Genomic DNA, 23,014 nt, shown 5'->3' with positions numbered 1-23,014 from the left:
TCTGTCTAACCCTTTGAATTATGTACGCGTCTGAAAACGTAGGTTGGTGTGGGTAGATTACTTATGATTTTGTAATTGACAGTTCGCAGGTTCGAGTCTCGCCAGTGGCATGTTTGTCATTATAATAACTGATTGAAATGAACCTTCATTAATTATCATTATTCTGTTTCATCAACACTAATTGTTACTAAGTTAAGATAATTTCTACATTTATATCGTTTTTTCCCCTGTATAATTCATTAATATTGTATAACATAAAAAAACAATTGATACTCAATTGCAAAAGGAACAGATCTACTATAAGTATAGTTGCTATATTAAGAAATACACTTACACATTCTCCTAATTTGGTTCAGTAGGCCTAACCTATTACTGTATTAGTATTGCTATTGTCAACATGTTCCCATACTGTTATTTATTATGTGACAGTGTATTTTATTTAGAAATGTAAATATTATACTAAAGAAAAGGGTTTTGTTCAAATTGTATCTTCATCGAAAGCTAAAATTTCCGTTTGTAACGCTTTTATGACTGTTCAAACTCATTCGGTTGCATCAAGAGTATCTTTACGTTTATATAAATACAGAACACATGATCATCCAGGTACTTTAAAAGCTAGAATAAATGGATCATTATTGTTATCAGCTTGATAGGCCGAGTATAACGAGATGAAACATGTTACTCGTGTATCACATGGCATAAATGTTTCCCGATAGACACATTTTGAAATTAAAATGTGTTGAGGGGTCGTCCAGTGGGACAGAAGAAAGGAATCTAAAAATACTTACTATGAGAAATGTACAGAATTGAAGGAAATTAATGGAGGTTATTAAATACCGGAGACCACTTATCTGTTTTAAGCTGAAACTAATTTCCGGGATGTACTTAAAAAAAAAAAATAATAATAAAATAAAAAAATAATATATCGTATCAACCGTACTGTGTGGCTCATCAGAAAAATGCTGAGAGACGTAGACAATGGCTATTTTATGGAACTAATGTTTGCATAAATTGTTCAGGTGTGGGCAAATATAATACCAACATGCAATTCCTGCAAGTTCTTAAGCTGACGAGGACATATACAATTGTTTAACAAAAGGCATAAAATGCAGGAAACAGAATTTGCATTTTATTGAAATTTGGTCAGAAAGAAAAACTGGAACAATCATTATTTAATAGGGAAAGTTGGAGGGAAGAATGAGATGGCATATGAATGAAGAAAAACAAAATGTTGACTATAGGACACAGTTAAATTATTTTATAATTCGGTACTGAGTTTGTGGTATTATTATGAGTTTGTGTGATTAGAGTTACGATATATTACAATATATAATAACCCTTCTGAAAACTTTAATCACTTAAATATTGATAATATTTACTTTAAAGATTATTGTTAAGGCCATATCTAATGTCAGAATTAAATGCTCTGCATAATTTCCCAGTTAATAAATTAGATAGAATATATTTATTTTTATATAATCTTTGGATTAGAAAAAAAAAGACTTTATATTCATAAATACTTATCTTATCATAATAATTTAAAATATGTATAGGTGACATATAATTTGTATATGTCTGATAATCTTGGTAGAAATGATAAATTACAGTCGATGTGCGTTCGCGCTTCATTTGGCTTGAGGCCCATTGTACAAAACAAGAATACGAAAAACGAATCTTACGTTGTTGTAATGCATTATTGCGGAAAGCCTTTGGGAACAGATCCTTGAATATTGAAACTTATCTTACTGTATTTCTGTCAAACAGAGCGAGTATTTTATCGACAGTTCTGATGTACTGTACTAGATACATGTAATGTTCAATAAAGCTAGGCCCAACGCAGGTAAAATGTTATGATCAACTATTTTAAAACAGAAGTATGTGCGTGATTAGTCTTCTTATTAAATTTACAGTAAATAACACACTGATCCACCCGACACTTTTAACTACAGTATTTTGTTTGATGATTTATTTTTATATTTCTTTGCGGAGGATTTGAACGATTGGGTAAGTATATGACTGAACTTTAAAATGAAAAATAAAATCACCACCGTGCAAAGGAAATCTCTTTTTTGGGCCTAGACTACATGAAGTAAATATGATCTTGACAATCATTTTTAAATGCTATCTGAGATTAAACTACTGAACATTTTGGAAATACAGGAGATTGCAATTCCCCGATAGTTGTTTAAGTCGCTATTGTCACCCTCTTTGTCTAATCGTCACCGTGCAAAAGAAATCTCTTTATGGGCCTAGACTACATGAAGTAAATATGATCTTGACAATCATCTGAAATCACACAAAAAGAAACTGTAATCTCCAGTACATGTTCACTTCAGTTTCAGTAAAATTCATCCATATTTAAAGTCTAAACACCCTACGTCATAATGTCTACTATCCAGAGAAGTAATGTAAGATGCCGAAAAACACAATACAAAAACCTTTGGCACAACTGCTTAGAATGTTTCTGGTACTCAATGTACAGTATCCGTTTAAACAACCTGACATGCTAAGACCATGACATGGGTTTTACCAGGTAGTAAAGTTAAATAAGAAGCATAAAGTGAAAATGTAATGATAGTTTAAGTGTATTCGCAAGTGGGACTTCTATGATAGCGACAGTCGGGTCCAGGTTTTCTGAAACGACTAGCCCAATATTAGGCTAGACATGAAGTAAAGGGCGTTCCAACATTTGGTGTAAATATTATAGCAAATTCTCATATAAATGATTTAGTGATTACAGTATAACACATTTCAACGGACTGTACCTTTCCATAAAAAGGCATCTACTTGTATAATCAACTAATTCGCCAGTTGCAAAAGTTATTTAATACGTTGCTTCAGTCTTATCGTATTCTATTTACGTGATATGGACCCGTTGTGGCTATACAAGTTACACTTGTTTCATTATCTTTTCTTCACAGTAGTTTCTTTGAAATACATTTCCTTTAATAAATTGTAACACGAGATATACGATGTTGTATACATTTTATTCATGGTGATTGCATTACTCGATAGATGAACGTCTGCAATTCGAGAATATTTTATTTTAAGAATAACGTTTGCGCAAGAAAAACATGAGAAATAACCTAAAGCCTACACATTTCGTGAATGTTAATATATTAAATAACATTTATGCGCATTAATTTACAACATTTAAAACGTTTTAAGAAAACTATCCTCTACGCCGTCAAAAGATTGTCGAGTTTTTTCTAAAATAGACGTCTAGGTATTCGCGTCACGCACAGTTTTCTCGCTCAATGTTTGATCGCTACGTGGATATTAATGGGCATATAGATCGAATCTGACGTCTTTAAACCAAGATGAGTTTAGTTACGGTACGTTCTTAAAATTTAAAACTACATGTCTAAAACGTATATTAAAATAATACATTTAGCAGCAGTGAGAATGTTACTGGAGAGGTAAGAAGAGGTATTAAAGGTCACCTATATAGGCAAGAATTTCAGATGTATTTGATATAGAAAAATTGAAAATGAACAGAACATAAATACCGCTTGAACAGAACATAAATACCGCTTGATGATTTTTTGCCGCTATATTTATTTTTTATATTTTGTTATTTAGATCTGCATCTGCCCTTTAAGATTTATACTTTAGGAAGAATGGTGAATGCATCATGATAAATATAACTAAAATAAATAAAATCAAGACTTTAATATAAACATAAATAGACTTTAGAATATTTTTAGGCTGACTTCTGTACCCGAAGAAGGTTTTTTTTAATTAAAGGGGAGTGGTAAAATGGAAAGAGTAAAATGGTGTAATTTTACTCTTCTCTGAAAAAATATGTATTACGTCAATTGGATATCGATGTTATAAACCTGTATCTATCATAAAAATTAAATATTAGACTGAAAAAAAAAGAGAAATCAGGATGTTAGAACACGACTTTGAATACGGAAGTCAATCGATATATAAAAGAATGCAAATTCTGTTTGATGTACTGCGTTATGTTGTGCACAAAAATCAATTCCATAGTCCGTAGGTATAGTAAGACGACTCGGAAAAAATATACTTAAAAAATATATAGTACTGATTAAACGTTGAAACTAGCGAAAATCTTGGCAAAATTCATGCAGAGTACGATAGAGGGCGTGTTATTTAATATTTCGGCCCACATTAAAGATATGAATAACTCGAGATTCTAATTTACGTTTATAATCAGGACCATAACTTGAAAATTGTATTTTGTTCCTATCCATTTACATTGGGTATACTAACTTCAAATAGCACTACTAATATTTTCTCTGTGATTACAAACAGCCCAAGCTGGATATAGATTTAAAAGCGGCACAGCAATATCTTGTTGCATTTGTTAACATTTTCATAAGATGTATATCGAGGTGATGCTACGTTGGATTTTCACTGAAATATTTAATTAAACAAATATATACAGTTGAGCATTATTAATGCATCAGTTTATAAAACAAAATGATTTGAAATATTCATACTGTACTTATGAAGAATTAATAAATACAAATCGCTGATCACATCAATCTATAGCAGCATTACTCCTGAATTAGAGTGAAGCAAAGTGAGTGGAAAAGTTGTACATAGTGCATATGTATTACTTAAAGGCGTTGTCAAACATTTTTCAGAAACAATAATAGGTTTAATGTTCACATATGTAACACTAAGCGGTTGAAGTTCTCTAAAATTCCTAAAATTAGGCCTACAAGATTAATGAAATGAACAATGAGTTTTCTTCAGAAATGTGTGTACGGTGAACTTTGCACAAATACAATGCATTAATATTAAAAGCCAAGATTGCGAGTATAGTTTTAAATGTACGTTAACATTTTTTAATTTTTAACACAACAATAGTCATAGCAAAGTCTATTACATAGAATGAATCGTACTAAGTCATGGTAGTATTTAAGTCAATGTTGTGATTAAAGCCATGGAAAACCTAGATGAAAATAAGCGAGACGTAATTGGTGAGTGGGAGAACTGAAATGATGATGTCACCACTCACTTTTCATTTTCATAGAAAACAACGCAAAAACTATTTTCTATAAGAAATTAAATCTCGAAGAAGTTTAAATGATTGCAGAAATTTATCACTGGACAGCTAGTTAAAAAGATGTGGCATTAATTAGTCCGAATTTATTAACTAATCGATGAGTAGGTTAACTGTGGCCAGTGTGCTAGATTTATAATATGCGATGAACTGAAATTAAAATAATGTTGCGATATCTCGGGGGCATACAATTCTAAACGAGAACAAATTTACATAGTAAAAATTAATATAAATCTTAAATATGTAGCGCTAAAGAAACCATGCCGGAATTCATTGGCAAAATGCAATTTATGAATAATCAGATTAACATTGGGTGTGAACTATTTCAAAATATGATAATAAACAAGAAATATTTCTTACAAAAAACGCTGCTCGCTTATTGACGTAACAGTTTTAAAGATATATTGTCCCTCTGAAAAATATTTTTTATTTCAAATTTATTTTTGAATGTGTCATTTTATTGTCACACAATAGTTATTTTACCTGAAAAAATGTAATTTACAGCAAAAAATACTTAAATTGTCTGTCAGACAATGGTTTTTGAGTTATAATTAAACATTTATTTTCTATTTTTATATGTGAATAAATATTATTTTTTTGAAACACAGACTCAATTTCTGTCACTACAGTAGTACAAACAAAAACTTTCATGGACTGTTTTGATTTACAGTTTTATATAATATCATGGGACTCATAAATGCTTTGGGATTTGTCATTCAACCGTCTTTTCCCAGACGTTTTTTTGGGTTTAGCAGCTGGGACCTATAAATTATAGTGGAGTTTCCATTTTCTCAAAAATGTAAGTGTTTAGTACTAGAACTGCTGCTTGCTTTCATCTAATAAATGATTTATCTCTTGTGACGTAGCGGGCTAGAGCAGCAGCGTGAAAATTGTTTTACGGTATGCATGATAATTGTATTGAAATTGGAAAGTTTTCTTACATTGTTTAAGTTCACCTTTAAACCCCCTTGATATCTTGTTTACTATCTGTTGTATGCTCTTTGTAATTTTTGTTTCATGCCGAAATTAGATAACTAAGATAAATAATCCTTTTCTTTAATACGATTCATCTGTAAAATAACAATTCTGAATAACCTAAAAAAATCAGACGAACTATGTTTTAATATGAAAGAAGATTAAAACAAAAATGAGCGCGAACGATTTCCAAATAAATACAGTGCAAATTTAATTTATTGAAACCATGGTGAGATACTTAATTTTTCCATTTTGTTTCTGTTATTTTTCTACTCTGGAGTGATACTTACTCCATGGTGTGAACGATTATAGTATATATTTTATCAGCTCTTAGTCTATTTAACAAACTTTACTTAGAGTAAACTTTACCTAAATTAGAAAAGAAGAAAATTGTGAGATTATGATATTCTAGACAGGAAGCCTTACTTTACAAACACAACGTTATTTTGATTGATGGTTATTGACATAAATACTGTCTGGAATAATTACCTATTTTGAAAGTTCCATCAATCAAGTTTTTGAAATATATATATCCACTAACCTATCTGCGCCTAGTATTCCGTGGGTGACAACAATACAGTGAAAATCCTTACTTCAAATTATGTTACGACAGTAAACACGGTATTGATGTAAAGTATTGAAAGCAATCTGTCTGGATCAAGGTGTGAAAGAATCGTTCAAATCAAATCCGTGGATTTCTTACGTGACAAACGACGTTTGTACGGCCACCGGACCGAGTGTGAGTTTGATGTGGTGTAAGCCAAAATAAATTGAACTTTCTCCAAAATAAAGTTATCTCATTTCAAATTACACCCTTAAAACAATTATACGTTTGTTTTATTACCTACTATAATATTTATTAAGCTTTAACTGAAAGTTACATGGAAATAAAATAAAGCCCAATGACTTCGTCTTCTTCTTACGTGACTAATTAGGCTCTCTCAATAATATCAACAATTCAATATGTTTCTTTCATAACATTTTAAATACTGAGGGTTAGTATAGAGGCAACTTCACACTGCATCCTATGAAATATCATAATAGAAAATCATTATGAAGAATAGAGAGAAATAACATACGTACATGATTGTATTGGGTACAGAGCAAACCGTTGGGGGAACTACTTTTCTTGTTTATTACACACCGCCTTGCTTTCTATGAATATCGTAGCCTTGAGAAAAAATCGTACGTTTTATTAGATTGTTGAATGTAATACAACACAATGTATTGTTTCTAAAAATAAAGTAAACAATTATTTGATGTCTATACAGATAAGAGACATATATCTATATGCAAATATAGCTCTATTTTGCAGATGAATGGCCATCTGTATTTCGAAAACTGGTGACATAAATAGGACATTCAGTGGTTGTATATTTCCATAATACCCTTACTTTTAGTATTCAAAATGTACGTACAGTATGGTAATGTTTTAAAGTCATATTTACTGCAAAATCAATGAACAAAATATGATTGTATTTAATTGCTATTAAAGTTAATAATGTATTACATTAAACTGATACATCAAAGGATGTTTTACACAATTTAGTGACAAAATAGGCCTCTAATACCACTGATATTGCGAGCCTGTCGCGAATTGTTCGGGGAAACGTACCAGACAGATTAGCCTAATTATAATAACAAATATTCTAATTAAATTCACATTACTGGCAGTACACTTTTATTTATTAATGCTTCATTTCCATATGTAAATATTATCAGAAAATCATGATTTCGTACTCAATTTTTGTTGAACACATTTTAATATGTATCACACGTAGTTTTTACGGGTGAAGTATATTCTATAAAATGTGTTGAGATTGCTTCCATCTGCTATGAGAGTGAACCACACAAAATTATTTTATTACACAACCTATGTAAATTACGAGGATGCGATTAGTAGAAATGACATCACGTGACTTCAAAAACGTAATACAGTATTGCCTTAGGGAAATATTGTTATTATATTTACCTATGCGATTTTTATTCAAGCAGCTTTGTAACAAACAAGGTCAACAGCCATAAGTCGCGTGCTAAAACGCATAGTGATACCGGACCGACAGACAGACCGACAGACCGACCGACCGACATAGTGAACTATAGAGTCGCGTCCACGCGACTAAAAATAAGGTTGCACCACCAACCATTTCTGCCACTAGTCGCGCTTCGGAAGAATCCGCAATTTGGAAATAATTTGAAGTTTAAGTTAGGTTGAAGTAAAAAACAATCTCTCCTCGAACGATGTCAAATTCATCTACATATTTTAAGATTAAACTTATTTTTCAACAATTTATTCAATTACTTCAACTTATGTTGAAAGTGTTTGTAGTTGGTCACATTCTTGTAGATGTTTTGTACGAATGTGATTACATACAAATAAATAAATCATGTAAAAGTGTATTTTGGTCAATTGATGTGCTCAATCCTTTCTCATATTTATAAACATTTCATTTAATTCTATAAAAGATGTCAAATATACATCAATGCGTGTTAAAATCAATGCATTTATTCAAAAACTTTAAGAATTTATAAACAGTATTCAAAATATGTATACAAGAGAGAATAATACCATAAATCAACATTTGACATATGGAATTATTCGTATCGATGCATACTGCGATATTATACAAATTTACGAGACTTTTCATGCAATATATCATTTATTTTGATGCATAAAGCTCACAATATTATATCAAACCTGTAAATACGTTACATATATAAATAGTATCAGTTAAGTTGATAATAGACAATAAAGTTAACTAGGCCTATTATAAGTGATGCAGTTTCAAGAATTACGACAACTGTAATATAATGAAGATGAAGTTAACAAGTGATGTTGATGATGGTTTGAAGAGAAATATTAAGGATCATGGCATGGTAAATTATTGTAATAAATCATTGAAATAACGGTAAAGGGCCCGTAAAGGGGTGGACCCAGATTTTGCATTGGGATTTTTACTTATTCATAATTTGATACATTTTGTGTGAAGTTTCTAAAAATGTGGCTTTGTATGGTAGGATTATAATCTTAATGACGGGATGGGAAAGTGGGGGTGGGGTTGGCGTTGGTCGTGATCATTGCATGTGTAGTTGTAAAATACCTTTTTTTCTGTAATAACCTACGTTTATAATTATCTAGACAAGTTTATTTTTAAATTAAAATCAAAGGAATATAATAAATGATTGTTTTGTTAAAGTTGCGGAGTTTCTAGTGACAGTTGGCATCGTTTCACATAGTAAAAAAGGTAGTTGGAATAGAAAAGAGGAATTGATGGAATAGGCCTAATGTTGTAAATCTTTTGTAGATTCATCACACTTTTATTTCTTCAGTTATGTGTCTATATTCAAACAAATTACAGCATTCTGTTTTATCTATTTTTTGTTATTATAGTCTATATTTTCATACTTGTAATGTTTTCTATAGAATACTACTATAGCATATAGCATACTAAAGATGAAAAGCATGACTTTGTAAAAATGAAAGATAGGATTGAAAACATGCGCTTATCTAAGTCTCTGTCTACACTATCAAACTTAGTTTGACAAAAATGTGTGATGAGCCCAAATACTGTAGTGATATCCCAAATATGGTAGTGATATGACATCATGTCCATATATGGGCACATCACATTTTTTGTCACATAAAGTTTGATAGTGTAGACAGAGCTTAAGGATTAAATAAAGTGAAACATCATTACCGTCTGATTTCTATCCTTCTCACTATGATAAAATACAGACTTCTATTTAGTTTGTTTCATAAGAAATGTATCTTAAAGTATAATGAAGAATCAGTAAAATGAGCCAAATGAGGTTAATTACTCCCAGTAAAGCCTCGTTTTCTACATCTTCAAGGAAGGCTATTAATAAGTTATTTTAGAATCACCGATAAACCTATATTGAACGGTATCAATGCATTATCTTTCTCTTGGTAACATTCTGTCTCTTGTTTTACATTACAGTTATTTACGATATATGATATGTCGTGAATAAACTCTCCTAATCACTACGTCATTTGAACGCACACAAATGTCTATCGTTTCATCATCGATGATACTAGACTACACCCCACATATAAATCTGCGTTCTATATTAGCTATTATTTATTAGAGATGCTTATTATGCAATATGATTCAATAGGTTCATCTCTAAATACAGTATATATTTTACTAATACACATGGTTTACTACAAATCCAGCGAATATATACCTAAGCTTATATACTTACTGCACATATCTACTCATAATAATGACAAAATAAATCTTACTTTTCCTCGTGTCTTCAGACATTTAAGTGTTCTTTATATTAATTATACCTGCTACTGGTTGTAGATATATTTCAAGCTTTTATAAAAAATCATGATTTATATATGAGAATCAGATTTATTCGCTCAAATGCATCGTTAAGTTGAAAATATTTGTCAAAAATATGTATGTAAGTGTAGAGTTATGTTTTACATAAAACCAATTTCAATTATTACCGGAACATTGCTTAGGATCATAATTCGGTTTGAAAGTATAAAATGGTGACGTCACGGTGAGATCGTTTAGTTAAAATTATGAAATATCATTCCCTTCAGGGATAGAGTAGCACAGTACGGTAATACACGAGATGGAATATTTCAGTATTTATATGAAATTTGAGAACGTATGCACTGCTCTTGAGTAATATATCGGGCATTATCCGTCGCATCCAAAAGGTTGTATTATAGATAAATTTAAGGATAAAAGCAAGATGTCTTTTAAGCGTAGGAAGACGATTCTGAAACAGTTTATAACATTAATTATAGGCTTAAAAGTTATTTTAGAAAGCATGTATAAGATGACATAAGTAATTCGTTTCACCTTGTTCTCGTTTACAAAATTCAGGTTAGCAAAATATCGTTACAAATTATTAACATCTCTTTTCTATGAAGACGAACATGGCTTTATAACTATCAGTGCAAGTTGATAAGTATAACATTTAAAACCTATACCATGTGTTATTAACCTACTTTGCTACTTTGGAAATATAATACATAGTAGTCAATATTTAAGAAAATATAATTTTGCATTTAATTGATACGTTATTAAACTATACACCATATATGCGATATAACTATTATATAGAAATTATACTCATATAATAACTGGAAATATCAACACTGATTATATTTTAATGAGATGATGTCTCCAATTCGTATACTAGTATAGTTATATGCTGCTTTCTAATGACAGTGCCTGTTTCTCCTTGCATCGTGTCTGGCGACAATTAACAGTATTTCTGAATTTTATCCAAATTAGCCTTTTAAGCATTACAAAATGTTACATTAGGCCTACATCTTTGGGAAAAAAATAGATACAGTAACTTACCAAGTGGCTGTCCAACGAAAGCAATGTCCCTCAATGTTATTGCACTAAGATTGTACATATTCAGGTTGCAAATGGTTACGGCGGGGAAGAGAAGCCTCTCCTCATATTCAACATCGAACTTGGTGATATGTTCGTGTTCTATGTAAGCATCCATTGATAGATAACATTGATAGAATAGAAGACACAGCATAGCAATCAAGAAAAGAAACCAGATTCCGCGGCGAATGATGGATGATTCTTGCTTAAAAACATGTTTCAAGCCATGACAATCACTAACATCCTGGGCCCATCTAGTAAACGACACCGTATCCTTCTCATCACTCTCGTTGTCTTTTATATATTCATTACTATTCCTCAATTTCAAACTATATATCGAATTGTTTGAATTGGTTTTTTTGCTGTTTGGGAAACTGTTTACTCCCTGTCCTGAATGCATAAACCGTGGTGGACTATAGCCAAGACCGGCATAGGTCTCTGCCTGGTCCATTTCAATAAAGCGTGGTGCACGATAGCCTCTGCTGGAACTCATCTGAATCAAGTCTTTAAATTCACTTCTCGTCGTTCAAATGATTCAATAATGTCCATTAACTGATTGGCGGAGACGACCGCGTGTAAGACTACTAACCAGCAAACAGGCGCCAAAATAAATTTGCAAATTTTTCTTCAACTGAATTGAAATGCCTCAATAAATTAGCATGTAACGTTTGCAAAGATCAACTAAAACGTATCGATTGTCAGATTGCAAGAAATCGTTACACAGGATGAGCAAAAATAGTGTTACTATTGACCGACAGGTAGCATTCAATACTCGATGACCGATCTGCTCAATAACATTCCCATTTTCTACTGTTTCTAGAATCTCCATACATCACTACAAAGATGTGTCTGTGAAGATACAAAAATAGCATAATAATGTAGTAATAACGATAAACAGTTCAATTTTTGCATGCTTGACAGACCACTGATTACAATTACCAACAGCACACGTGTGTTTACAACACCTCTACACACACACACACCACATAAATAAAGCCAATATTTGTATATAAAAAAGATTTACTATAATGTTGATTTTGTGTTGAGATTTCTAAAAACATCGAATGATCACAAGCTCAATACAATTCATAATTACAATATCAAACGACTTTTCGATGGTAATGGACGGTGTTACACGTGAGTGCTGACGTCATACATACTGGCAATGTTACGCTTACTTCGACAAGGGAAGAGTGAATAATTTTACTCTTCCTTGCTTCGACTTTTTACTCATGACTGAATATAAATGATTGAAGAGTTTACATTTGGTACACTTTTATATGTAGAAAAGGACCAGTGTAGGGTCATGCTCTGTAGTCTATACATTATACATGAAGTAATCAAATATTTATGTTTAATATCAAATTTCTTCGATTGGTTATCAGTAATTTGTTGATAAGACCTATACTCTGTGTACATTATGCAATATACAAAATATTCAAATCAAATAAGCAAGCAAATTATTTTCAATTAGACGCTCTATAAAATATGACTCAAATACGGGACCTCTCGATGTCAGATATCTATCGTTAGATTTACACCATACAATGTAGATCTACTAAAGGTATTTCACCAACTGTAAGCCAAAGAAATACCGATTCAGTATGTGTGAAAGCTTTGCATCAACTTGTACCGTTTACAACGTGAAATTGAAAGTAAATCTATTAGAAAAAAAGGTCCATCTGGATCTCTGTATAGTATTCAATTTTTTTTTCTTTTGGATGATCCAAAAGAAAAAATTATTTGAAAGATAAATCTATTATGATGAAATTGGTATCTTTACATGGCGCCACAACCGATGAAGTATTTACAATGATCTTCCTGGAAATATTATCAAGTATAAAACAACCTTTAACAAAATCTTATTTAAAAGTATTGCCCTTTTCTATGCTACTAAAAATAAGACGCAATTTAAACATAGATCGAATCTAACCTATCACAGACCTGCGGTGATTAAATACCATACAAGCTCTTAAACTTACCATAACTTATGCAATACTTTATACGTTTCTGTGAACAAACAGTTAACTTTCTTCTTCTGAGTAAAGTAAAACATTAATAACATATAGCTAAGTCAATTTCATCATATCTTGTGTTCCTTGCTGTTGCTTGAAGTTTAAATAATACACATTCTATACCGGTATATGAAGAAAGAGCTAATTATGTAAAACCTCATTAACTTCTTTACTTGCAATGGTAATGAGAATTCAATGCTTTTCGAGCCTTGGATCCCGTAATTATCAACATGGTTATTGGCAGTGGTTTCGGTTCGATAACTTTATATATTGATTACAAGTTAATAGTCACTGATTCAGAGTGCATCTGCCGTATTTTATTACGACAGATGGAATTGTTCCTAGATTAAGAACAATATTAAAACACATAACCTGGGCTGGCACATATCAATATTTCATCTTATTTCAAGATAGACCCGAGGTGTGCATTAGCGAAAAAACAGTATAGAGGTACATTAGTGAAAAAAAAGTAGAGATGCATTAGTGAAAAAAAAGTTTATTTTTTGGAATAGACTTCGTCATCTAAGATGTGACAAAATATACTGACTTTTTGCGCTAAGATAAAATCTAACCAATGGTTTTAAAGATCCTATGAATCTATAGGCCTAGATGAAAGTATCCTACCTCCCTGCACAATCTCCTCTAATTTTTATTCGTAATAAAAAATTGCAGACATTTGCAACCCTAACTTGTATGAGCTACTACAGGCTTAATAACTATCCATTGTACGTGTCGCTGAAAAATTGTCTGTGAAGTAGACAATATAAAACGAAATGTTAACATGATTTAAATAATGCTATATAATATTACGTTATTTGTTTAAATCCATTCCACATAACATCATTCCAATATATAACATAGGTAGTTTGAATTAGGCCTATTTCAAATTTAAAACATGTCAAAGAAGATTTTGCTTTTTCAATTCGTATGCTGCATGTAAAACATACATAAATCATTTGGTTTTTTTTGTATTTATAAAAAATTATTTCATCAATCTATCTGTTGGTTTGCATGAGGAACGAACATCTATCATAATTAGCCTACCACTAATATACAATTTCAATCACGGTAATACATGTTTTTAATCAGTATAAACGCCATACATGTCCAATGTGTACTAGAATTGTATTTGCATATTCAATGTTAGTCATGAAAATATCATGACTACAACTAATAATTTGGTAAGTATATTTTTTGATTTTTTCTTTCATTGTTCATACTTTGTCTTTGTCTATACATTTCAATCATCCAATTTCTAATAAAATTATTCTTGTAAAATGATCCTCTTTAAATTTAAACATTGTATTTAAAAGAGTATTTCTTTCTCTGTAAATAGTGAAGGCTGTTGATGGGTAAATATAATCTACTAGAGTATCTCCTGCTCAATAAAAAAAAATCCTCCAGAATTTCCTTCTACTAAAAACAATGACCTTATACGCATGCGCATTTGTAGTCAATGGTGTCGTGTAGAGAGCAAAAGTCGTTTCATCACGATAGAAACAAATCTCTAATGATATCGCTATTTTATTGCAATATTATAAAATTAAAGACATAGACGGTAGTGACATTAAACGGACTACTGCATCATATTGTGGATGAACACAATATAGTGCAGCAAATGCATAACCTCTATTTTTATTGTTTCATAAATATTAAAATCCAATTATGTATTTTATTTATATAGTTTATATTATCATACCATTATCGTACGGTATTCCAACTGCTGTTGTATTCTTTAACTTGTATTACAACGAAGATATTATAATACACTAAACCTTTAGTTTAAATAATTGTCGTTTCATTATTAAAGTATCATCTTCATCATAACCATAAGGCCTTTTCACATTGTTGTAATTATGGTTAGGCCAACTAATCTTTGTAACGATGATAACGAACCTGCTTATCTTCATTCCCATGAGCATAACCAAATCGCCATCATGTTATCACCAACTCGCCACCATGATATCACCAACTCGCCACCCTGGCATTATTAACTCGCCACCATGGTATCACCAACTCGCCACCATGGTATCCCCAAACTGCCGTTATGTTATCACGAAATAACCTTGTTATCACCAAACTCCATCATTATTAAAGAATCATTGTTATCAATCATGTTATCAACATATCGTCATCATCTGATTCACAAATTTCCATCATTACACAATCGTCATCATGTTATCACCAAACCATCACAATTTTATCACCAAATCATCATTATTTCATAAAAAAAATAGCCATAATATCATGTAGATGTAGAAATATAATTACATCTTTCTGATTTTATCACAAAATATCCATCATTTTTTATCACCAATCACGTTTTACACTCCCACACTTATCATTATAGTCGCGAACAAATTAGATTTCCCGGACTCACAAGCAATACAATGTTGAACCTAACTCTACTCATGCCAGATTATTCTTCATGAGTTCTGTATTCTATTTATAATTAGTCTCATGTTAATATTGAACATAACACATTAATGCTAATCCATTTTAATAGAACTTTCCTTGTTTTTATTCATTATTATTGTCAATGGAAATGTCGAACTAATCCCGCCCAATTATGATAGACATTAACGTAATGTAGTTATGTTGTTCCATAGTACAATACGTTTCTATAACATAATGTATATCATTTTATGTTTGAACCGAGTAATAATAGACCTTTTATTTATTTATTTATTTATTTTTTGTTTATTCAAATGTCTGCTAAGTGCGAAAAAAACAAAGATATAAAATGTAAGGAAATACCAAACTGTTGGTAAATATGTTATAGTTAGTCAACCCAAAACAGACAAATAAAAACTATGCTATGTTTTGTATATAAAGCAGTGTGAAGGCAATGCTTAAATTGCAGATTAATAAATTGTATTTTTACCGACAGAAAATAACTGCCTATATCCCTTGGTACTCGTGTTCTATGTTTCATTATTAACAGTGGCTGCGCATGGGTGCTCGCACTAACTCCTCGTGAAGAAATTACCCTTTTCCGAATACAATATTTTAGCGCTATGATTTAGCTTAATTTGAAAGATTCACATTCAAGAGATCTATAAATTATTAAAGTTCAATATTCATCATATGCAGTGATTATAAGGTCGTCTATATTCTTTCAGTACGGTTCATGATTTACTTACGTGTTTTTCCATGTTTCTTTGTTCACAGGTCAATGTTTATGTTGATTAAACATGTAGTTATTTTAATTTATTTGATTTGTTTATTTTTAATATCTAATACTTTTTTTGTTTATAAATTAGGCAAAATGTCTTATTCAAAAAGCAATTATAATAAGCAAGATTCATTTTTTTGTTTGTTTGGTTTTTTTTTTGGCTGAATGAAGTAAACTGTAATACAGTATACTTATACTGTTATGATTTTTAACAAATACAGGCTTTTTCTATTGGTTTATTTAATCACTGTCCTAAAATGTTTTCAATTTTTTAACTGCTATTTTTATTACATTTTACATTACACTAACTTACATTTTATTAACATGTATCCTTTTCTGGTCTATTTAAACATTTTAACTTTGTTCTATCTTTCTGTGAACATATGTGTTGTGACGTTATATTATTAATAATGAATCTATTCCTTCCCTGATCTATTATACCATGATAGGTCGATAATTGTACAAATGTCAATGTATTAATAGTATGCTTTTTTAAACAATCATAATATAAAACACTGTTTTGTTTATTCTCCTATACTAAACAACGTAGGCGTATACGACCGAAGCATTCAAATATAATCAGTTGTGTATACTAAAACTGTAGCGTAGACCTATTTTTAGAATATTTGAAAGAATTTACATTAATTTTAAAATATTGAAAAGTATTGTTTTATCATTGAAAATGTATTCAGAAGTATTTTCTGCAAAATGCAGACAAGCATTTTCAGACGAGCCAATGTTCCGCCATTTTTATATGATTGAGAAGCTGTTAAAATCTGAATAGAAATGTATTGAGTAATACGATACTGTATTCATATTACAAATATAGACAGTTCCACTAGCTTTTTCTTTTAGTATTTGTGTAAGATTATATAATATAGATAGAAGATCACTCGTATCACAAACTCTCATTCCTTTATTTTATACTACAACCAGCAATAATTTTGATTCTAATAATGAATAACAATGCTAAGGTTAAATATTATATATTATGGTTATTTTTTTTAATAACTTTAATTATAATTATTGTATCTTGTATCTTGTATCTTGTATTCATATTTTAAAATGTATTACTGCTATTTTATATTGATAATCAACTGTTAATTCAATTATCAGAAAAAAAAAGATTATTATTAAAATAAAACTTTTTTTTTTGTAATTTAAACAATTTTATATCGTAGGCCTACTTAGGCCTTATATTTCCATCAGTTCGAAAAAGCATATTTTTGATATGCATGTGGACTTTTAAATGTTTATTTTATGTACTGTAATTGAATGAAACATCATTAGGTCTATACGAAATGTTCAGCGATTCTGTAATATCATCCTTGTATTTTACACTGGAATTAATAGAGAAATAACTTTGGTAGCACACAGAAGCCCTGGGACGTTAACGGGTAATTATCAAACTATAATCTAACATCATCCAATCTATCACAGCCAGTGTTTATACATTTAATCATTCTGTTGTCAAAATAGGCTTTAATTACATTACTGTTACGACCCATTAAAACGATTGTCTACTAATGGTAATGGGAGCCATTTCTATTGGTTTAATTGTTCTACTTAACATAATAATGTGCATAGCTATAGGCAATGTTATTAGTATCTGTACCGTTCATAGAGAACCCATACAAATGTCATAGTCCTTGCGATTAATAACAATACATGTTAATTATAATTTACTTTAACTGTTGAATAAATTAAGAATGTTGTTACGTAAGTATTGATGACTTTATTAGTCGAGGCTATCAATTATAAAAAACGAAATCCTTCAAAAAATAATTGTCGTATACGACACAAATACCAGATATTATATCAAACAAAGCTATAGCGTTCACATTGAGCCGGACAGAAATCGTGAGAATTTTATTGTTTATAAGAATAACAACCAGCCGTTCACACTATTATGTACTGGTCGAAAAACGTTTTTTCCGCAGCATGGCGAATTCAGGCTCCTGCGTGAACGTAACTTAAATCTAAGGAAAATAAAGGTTTATTTATTTATTAAAAGCATGGAATTTAATAGATGTATAATAATACATACATTATGTGTGATGGTAAATTCTGTATTTATAAGACAATAATATATGCAATGTTGGTTTTGTATTGAATTAATAATGTAGTTTTACAGATGTACATAAGTATGGCGCTCCATACACGAGTGCACTATGTGAACCTTTTAATGGCAACTTGCACTATTTGATGTAAACTAGAGGTATCCGTAATAATTACTCAATGAGCGCACATGACATAATAAAACTCGTAAGCGCAATTCCGTATAATTTGCATTTTTTGTTCGATCACGTTGTAATTAAATTAGTGCTTTAGTAATGGCAGCCCCTGCATCTAGTATCTGCCTCAGACGTATTGGCTCATGCCTGTCCTCTTGTCAAGGTGGACACTGGACGATAGAAGCCCTTGATCAATGTTAGGACCAATCAAGGTGCTTTAAACAGTCCTGACTTTGTTTTTATCAAACCTGTTAGTTTCGGTAATTATCGCTGTTGGTTTCGATGGAATAAAATAAAAGACAGATTCGTGATAGGTTTTTAAACAATTCTTTGCGGATGTCATTCGAAATGTTAAATTTGTATATCATTTGTTTGCAAGGAATAAATTTAATTCAACTTCATTACTGGGAAAAAACGTCTGTTTTGAAAATTCAACAAACTCAAACAACAACCGTATTGCTGTGTACGTTTGTTGACATGGTATGATTTATTCTACTGCTCATTAAAAACACAGGCATGACAAATTAATACTATTACCACTATCGTTATTAATTTGCATTTATTAAAATACACACGGTCATTCCGATAGCCAATCATCCAAACTCCCATGCCACACGGTTTAATGACCGTTACGAGATTGAAATAATGGTCAAGAAAAAAAATATTGCCGGACGGACAATGATTATTGCCAATAAATATTGCATTATAATTTTTACAATCCTATTGTAGCAATATATTTGTATAACTAAAGCAAAAATCAAGTAACTTTAAATGATTTAATTTGAATTATTAATTAATATTTATTTCCTCACAGTAGGATACAGCAAAATATACATTTTTTTTGGAAAAGTCAATAAAACCGAAAATTGACCTATATTAAAATTCTGATTCTATAAATATTTATTTTTCATGATTTTGGGGAACAAAACATCTTTAACCTAAGTCTCGTGAATAGGTGTCTCCTGAACAGGGTGTCCCCAGGGGTTGGTTGTAGTTTTAAAGCCCTCGTGATTCGTTTCACAGAAAATGCTCTCTTGGACTAAAGAAAGACAATTGAGGATTGTCAAAAGACAAAACATGAAAGGAAGAATGAGTTATTACTTGCTGTAATACTTTGAAATAAGATTAAAAATTCTCCCAACGTCTGACATTTTTTAGCTAATAAAATTATAGTTAATCATGACATTGCTTAAATTATCCTGTAGGAGATAAAATATCTTAATATTAGATTGTGTTCTTTAATAATGGTTTGTGACGCGCACTTCTCCCACCCACAAAGTGCTCAGAACACTCTTTGAACGCCTGTAATTCTCCAATTTTAGTATTTAAAATGTAGTACTGTTATGATACATGGTCACTACCATGATGTTTCCCAATAGGCTTATATTTTGAAATGTTGCTTACGCTGAGATTGCCAACATTTACTAATTTACGATTAGTATAGTATTCACTATATTTTTCTAAGATATAAAACTACAGTATTGTCATTATTTACCTACGATGATCCATTTAAGCCAGGTATTGATGCCACGAGGGAATAGTAAAAGATTATAATAATCGTAACCTAACTCGTCTCACCTGTAATCTTCTGGCGGATCCAGATCAATTAAATATATACAGTAATCGACGTATCTGAACACAGAACGACCAAATATTAATACTCTTCCGTATACAGTATGCACAACCTTGTGTCTATATATCTCTAGCTCTATTTCACCTACCTGTGAGAAATTCAACTTTTGCAATGGAATGGATAATATGTCGTTTTTACGATGGCCATGTAATCAATGTCTAGATTTGTCAGTCTGGATAGAACTTGTTATTCATGAGATAGTTTTTATTGTCATCAATATGGCAAGAGATTTTGTTTCTCTTCGCATAATATTTGCATTAATAAACCAGCTGTGGTTTGGCGCTTCCCTCCGTGATCATTACGAATAGTAGGTTAATTAGTATAATTTACAAGCTGTCATTGATATACTGGTATAATTATATCGGTGTATGATATAACGTATATTCTTGCATAATTTATACAATTTCAATAATATTACAGGTATTAATATTTGACATATAAAGGTAATTTTATATAAATGCTTTCGTGTGACGTGTGCATACGTAATGCACTGGAGAAAGGTGTTTGAATATAAGTTGTTACGATAGAGACATGTTTACTTAACCGGAAAAAATATTTTAGCATTTTATGTAGGCCTACAAAATTCTTCGAGTTATTAAAGTGTGTTCATTGCTAAATGAAGAGAAGTTTTAAATTGGCTATAAGCTAAATAAAAATTGTTTTTTTTTACTGGTATCATGAATATCTTGCCAATTACGTAGCAAGAGGTGTCTGAAAAAGTAGAAAGAATAAGCAACAACGTAAAGAAATGGTTTAGAAGAGAGATGGACGGTGGAGCAAGTAGACAAATAAACAGGCGGAAGAGTGAACGAACAGGAATAACTATAACAACGATCTAGCATTCAACGACCCAACCAGTCATTCAAACAGTTAATAAATCAACTTCAAATAGTGAGATACCGTAACCAACTAAGATTAAATTAAAACGTAAATTTAGAAATAGTATTACATTATTCATCTACATTTTACTCCTATACATAAAGAATATTTTCACAGTGTAACGACGAGAAAACATCATCATCGCAATACGTGATAGTTTCATCACCATAATCATTATCTTCTTCACTTTATTAGCAATAAATTCTCGATAAAATTTCACCAAATGTCAAGTCAACGGAATATATGCTGTGTGTCGTTATTCAGCTCATGTGTTCAATAATATAGACATATATTAAGACATGGTTGAATGTTAAGCTTAATGTGAATGTTTAGAAAACAGTTGTTTTATATTGATATTTATATCTATTAGTATATGTAGAACTAATGTTCAAGAAAATATTATCGCTAATAGTCGATACATATTCTTTTACTTATGTAAATATTTTTCGTTTGGAAATTGAATAAAAACAAAGTTATCGTCTAAATCGAAGTACATTTTGGCCATTTTCGACAACATTCCTGTACATTGGTTACCCACTACGCACTTTATATTAAAGATACCTGTAAGTTTAAAAGCTTAAACAAGAATTTGTACTTTAAAACAGGTGATAAGAGGACGATAAACAAGGTGTACTGCATGAGTTATAGGGCAGTTAGTACTATTTTATTTATTATAGTATCGTGTCCTTAGCTTGAGATTTCAAAACATTGTTAAAACTTCACTTACTTTATTCGTTCTTGGACCAAAAGACAAGGAGCTAACGTAGTCGATCATAGTGGAATGCAGTTTTACTGTACTGTTAGAAATATGCAGTTTCGCAGTACCAAACAAACAATAGGCAGGCATGACTTCTGTCTCAGTTAAATGCACCTGGCTATGCCAATATACAAATGAGCTTACTCAAGTGAAGATAGGTGGCGGTATAAGCTATAAAGCAAAGTGACGTATGTTGGCTCCTTCGTGTAGGCCTACTGTATTGATACCCATGGATTAGGCAGAGGAACAATTATGTTATATGGTGCAAAGAATAAAATAAAAATCTTGGACAAACAAACTGTTTTCAGTGTTGCTTATTTTTAGGTCGCCGACATCATTATTGGCTCTTATAGAAAGATCGTGTTTATCAAACAAGTGGTTAACTGTAATCAGGATTTCATTTATAATAGTTTAGGCTTATAGTTGAAAGCCCGACGGCCTACTGCATCAACATTACGGTGAAACATTATAGGTCTACATTATTTGAAACGTTATAAAATGAAGGTACCGTACTAGCCTACATTGGCATATTGAAATGATTCGATATTTCATCAATAATTGAAGATGACATATTTTATATCTAACTATTGAATTCTATTCCGATGGCGATGTTTCAGTACGAGGTAACATGAAAACATGCAAGATACATTAGGAGGCAAATGCTTACCATTATATATATTTACAAAAACATAAAACTTTCAGATGTTATCTTCACATCTATTTAATATCCACACATCCAATAATATCGGGTGAGTGGGATGTGATTCCTATGAAATACAATACTTTCATATGGGGTTAGTTGCAGAAATTACAACGAAATTTAGGCCTATATTTATATTATTTGTTGAAACGTAATTGAAAAAACAAGACGAGAAAATATATCAGACAAACTGTACAAGCAATTTCACACAAAATAACTTCATT

General features: G+C 30.9%; 1 protein-coding gene across 1 annotated transcript in view; it reads right to left on the bottom strand.

Annotated features, from left to right (window-relative positions):
- LOC144839272 (acid-sensing ion channel 2-like) overlaps positions 1–22,199 on the bottom strand; it is a 42,618-nt gene extending 20,419 nt beyond the window's left edge. The window contains exons 1-2 of the mRNA XM_078694591.1: positions 22,061–22,199; positions 11,362–12,246 (exon numbers count right to left, since the gene is read on the bottom strand). Coding sequence (XP_078550717.1) covers positions 11,362–11,890 — 529 coding nt within the window. The 5' untranslated portion in view covers positions 11,891–12,246; positions 22,061–22,199. The remainder of the gene's footprint in view (positions 1–11,361; positions 12,247–22,060) is intronic.
- Positions 22,200–23,014: the final 815 nt, after the last annotated feature.

Source organism: Antedon bifida, chromosome 1 (assembly GCF_963402885.1).
Source record: "Antedon bifida chromosome 1, ecAntBifi1.1, whole genome shotgun sequence".
Taxonomy (NCBI): Eukaryota; Metazoa; Echinodermata; class Crinoidea; order Comatulida; family Antedonidae; genus Antedon; species Antedon bifida.
The sequence above is the reverse complement of the archived record's forward strand: the minus strand, read 5'-3'. Positions and strand labels throughout refer to the sequence as shown.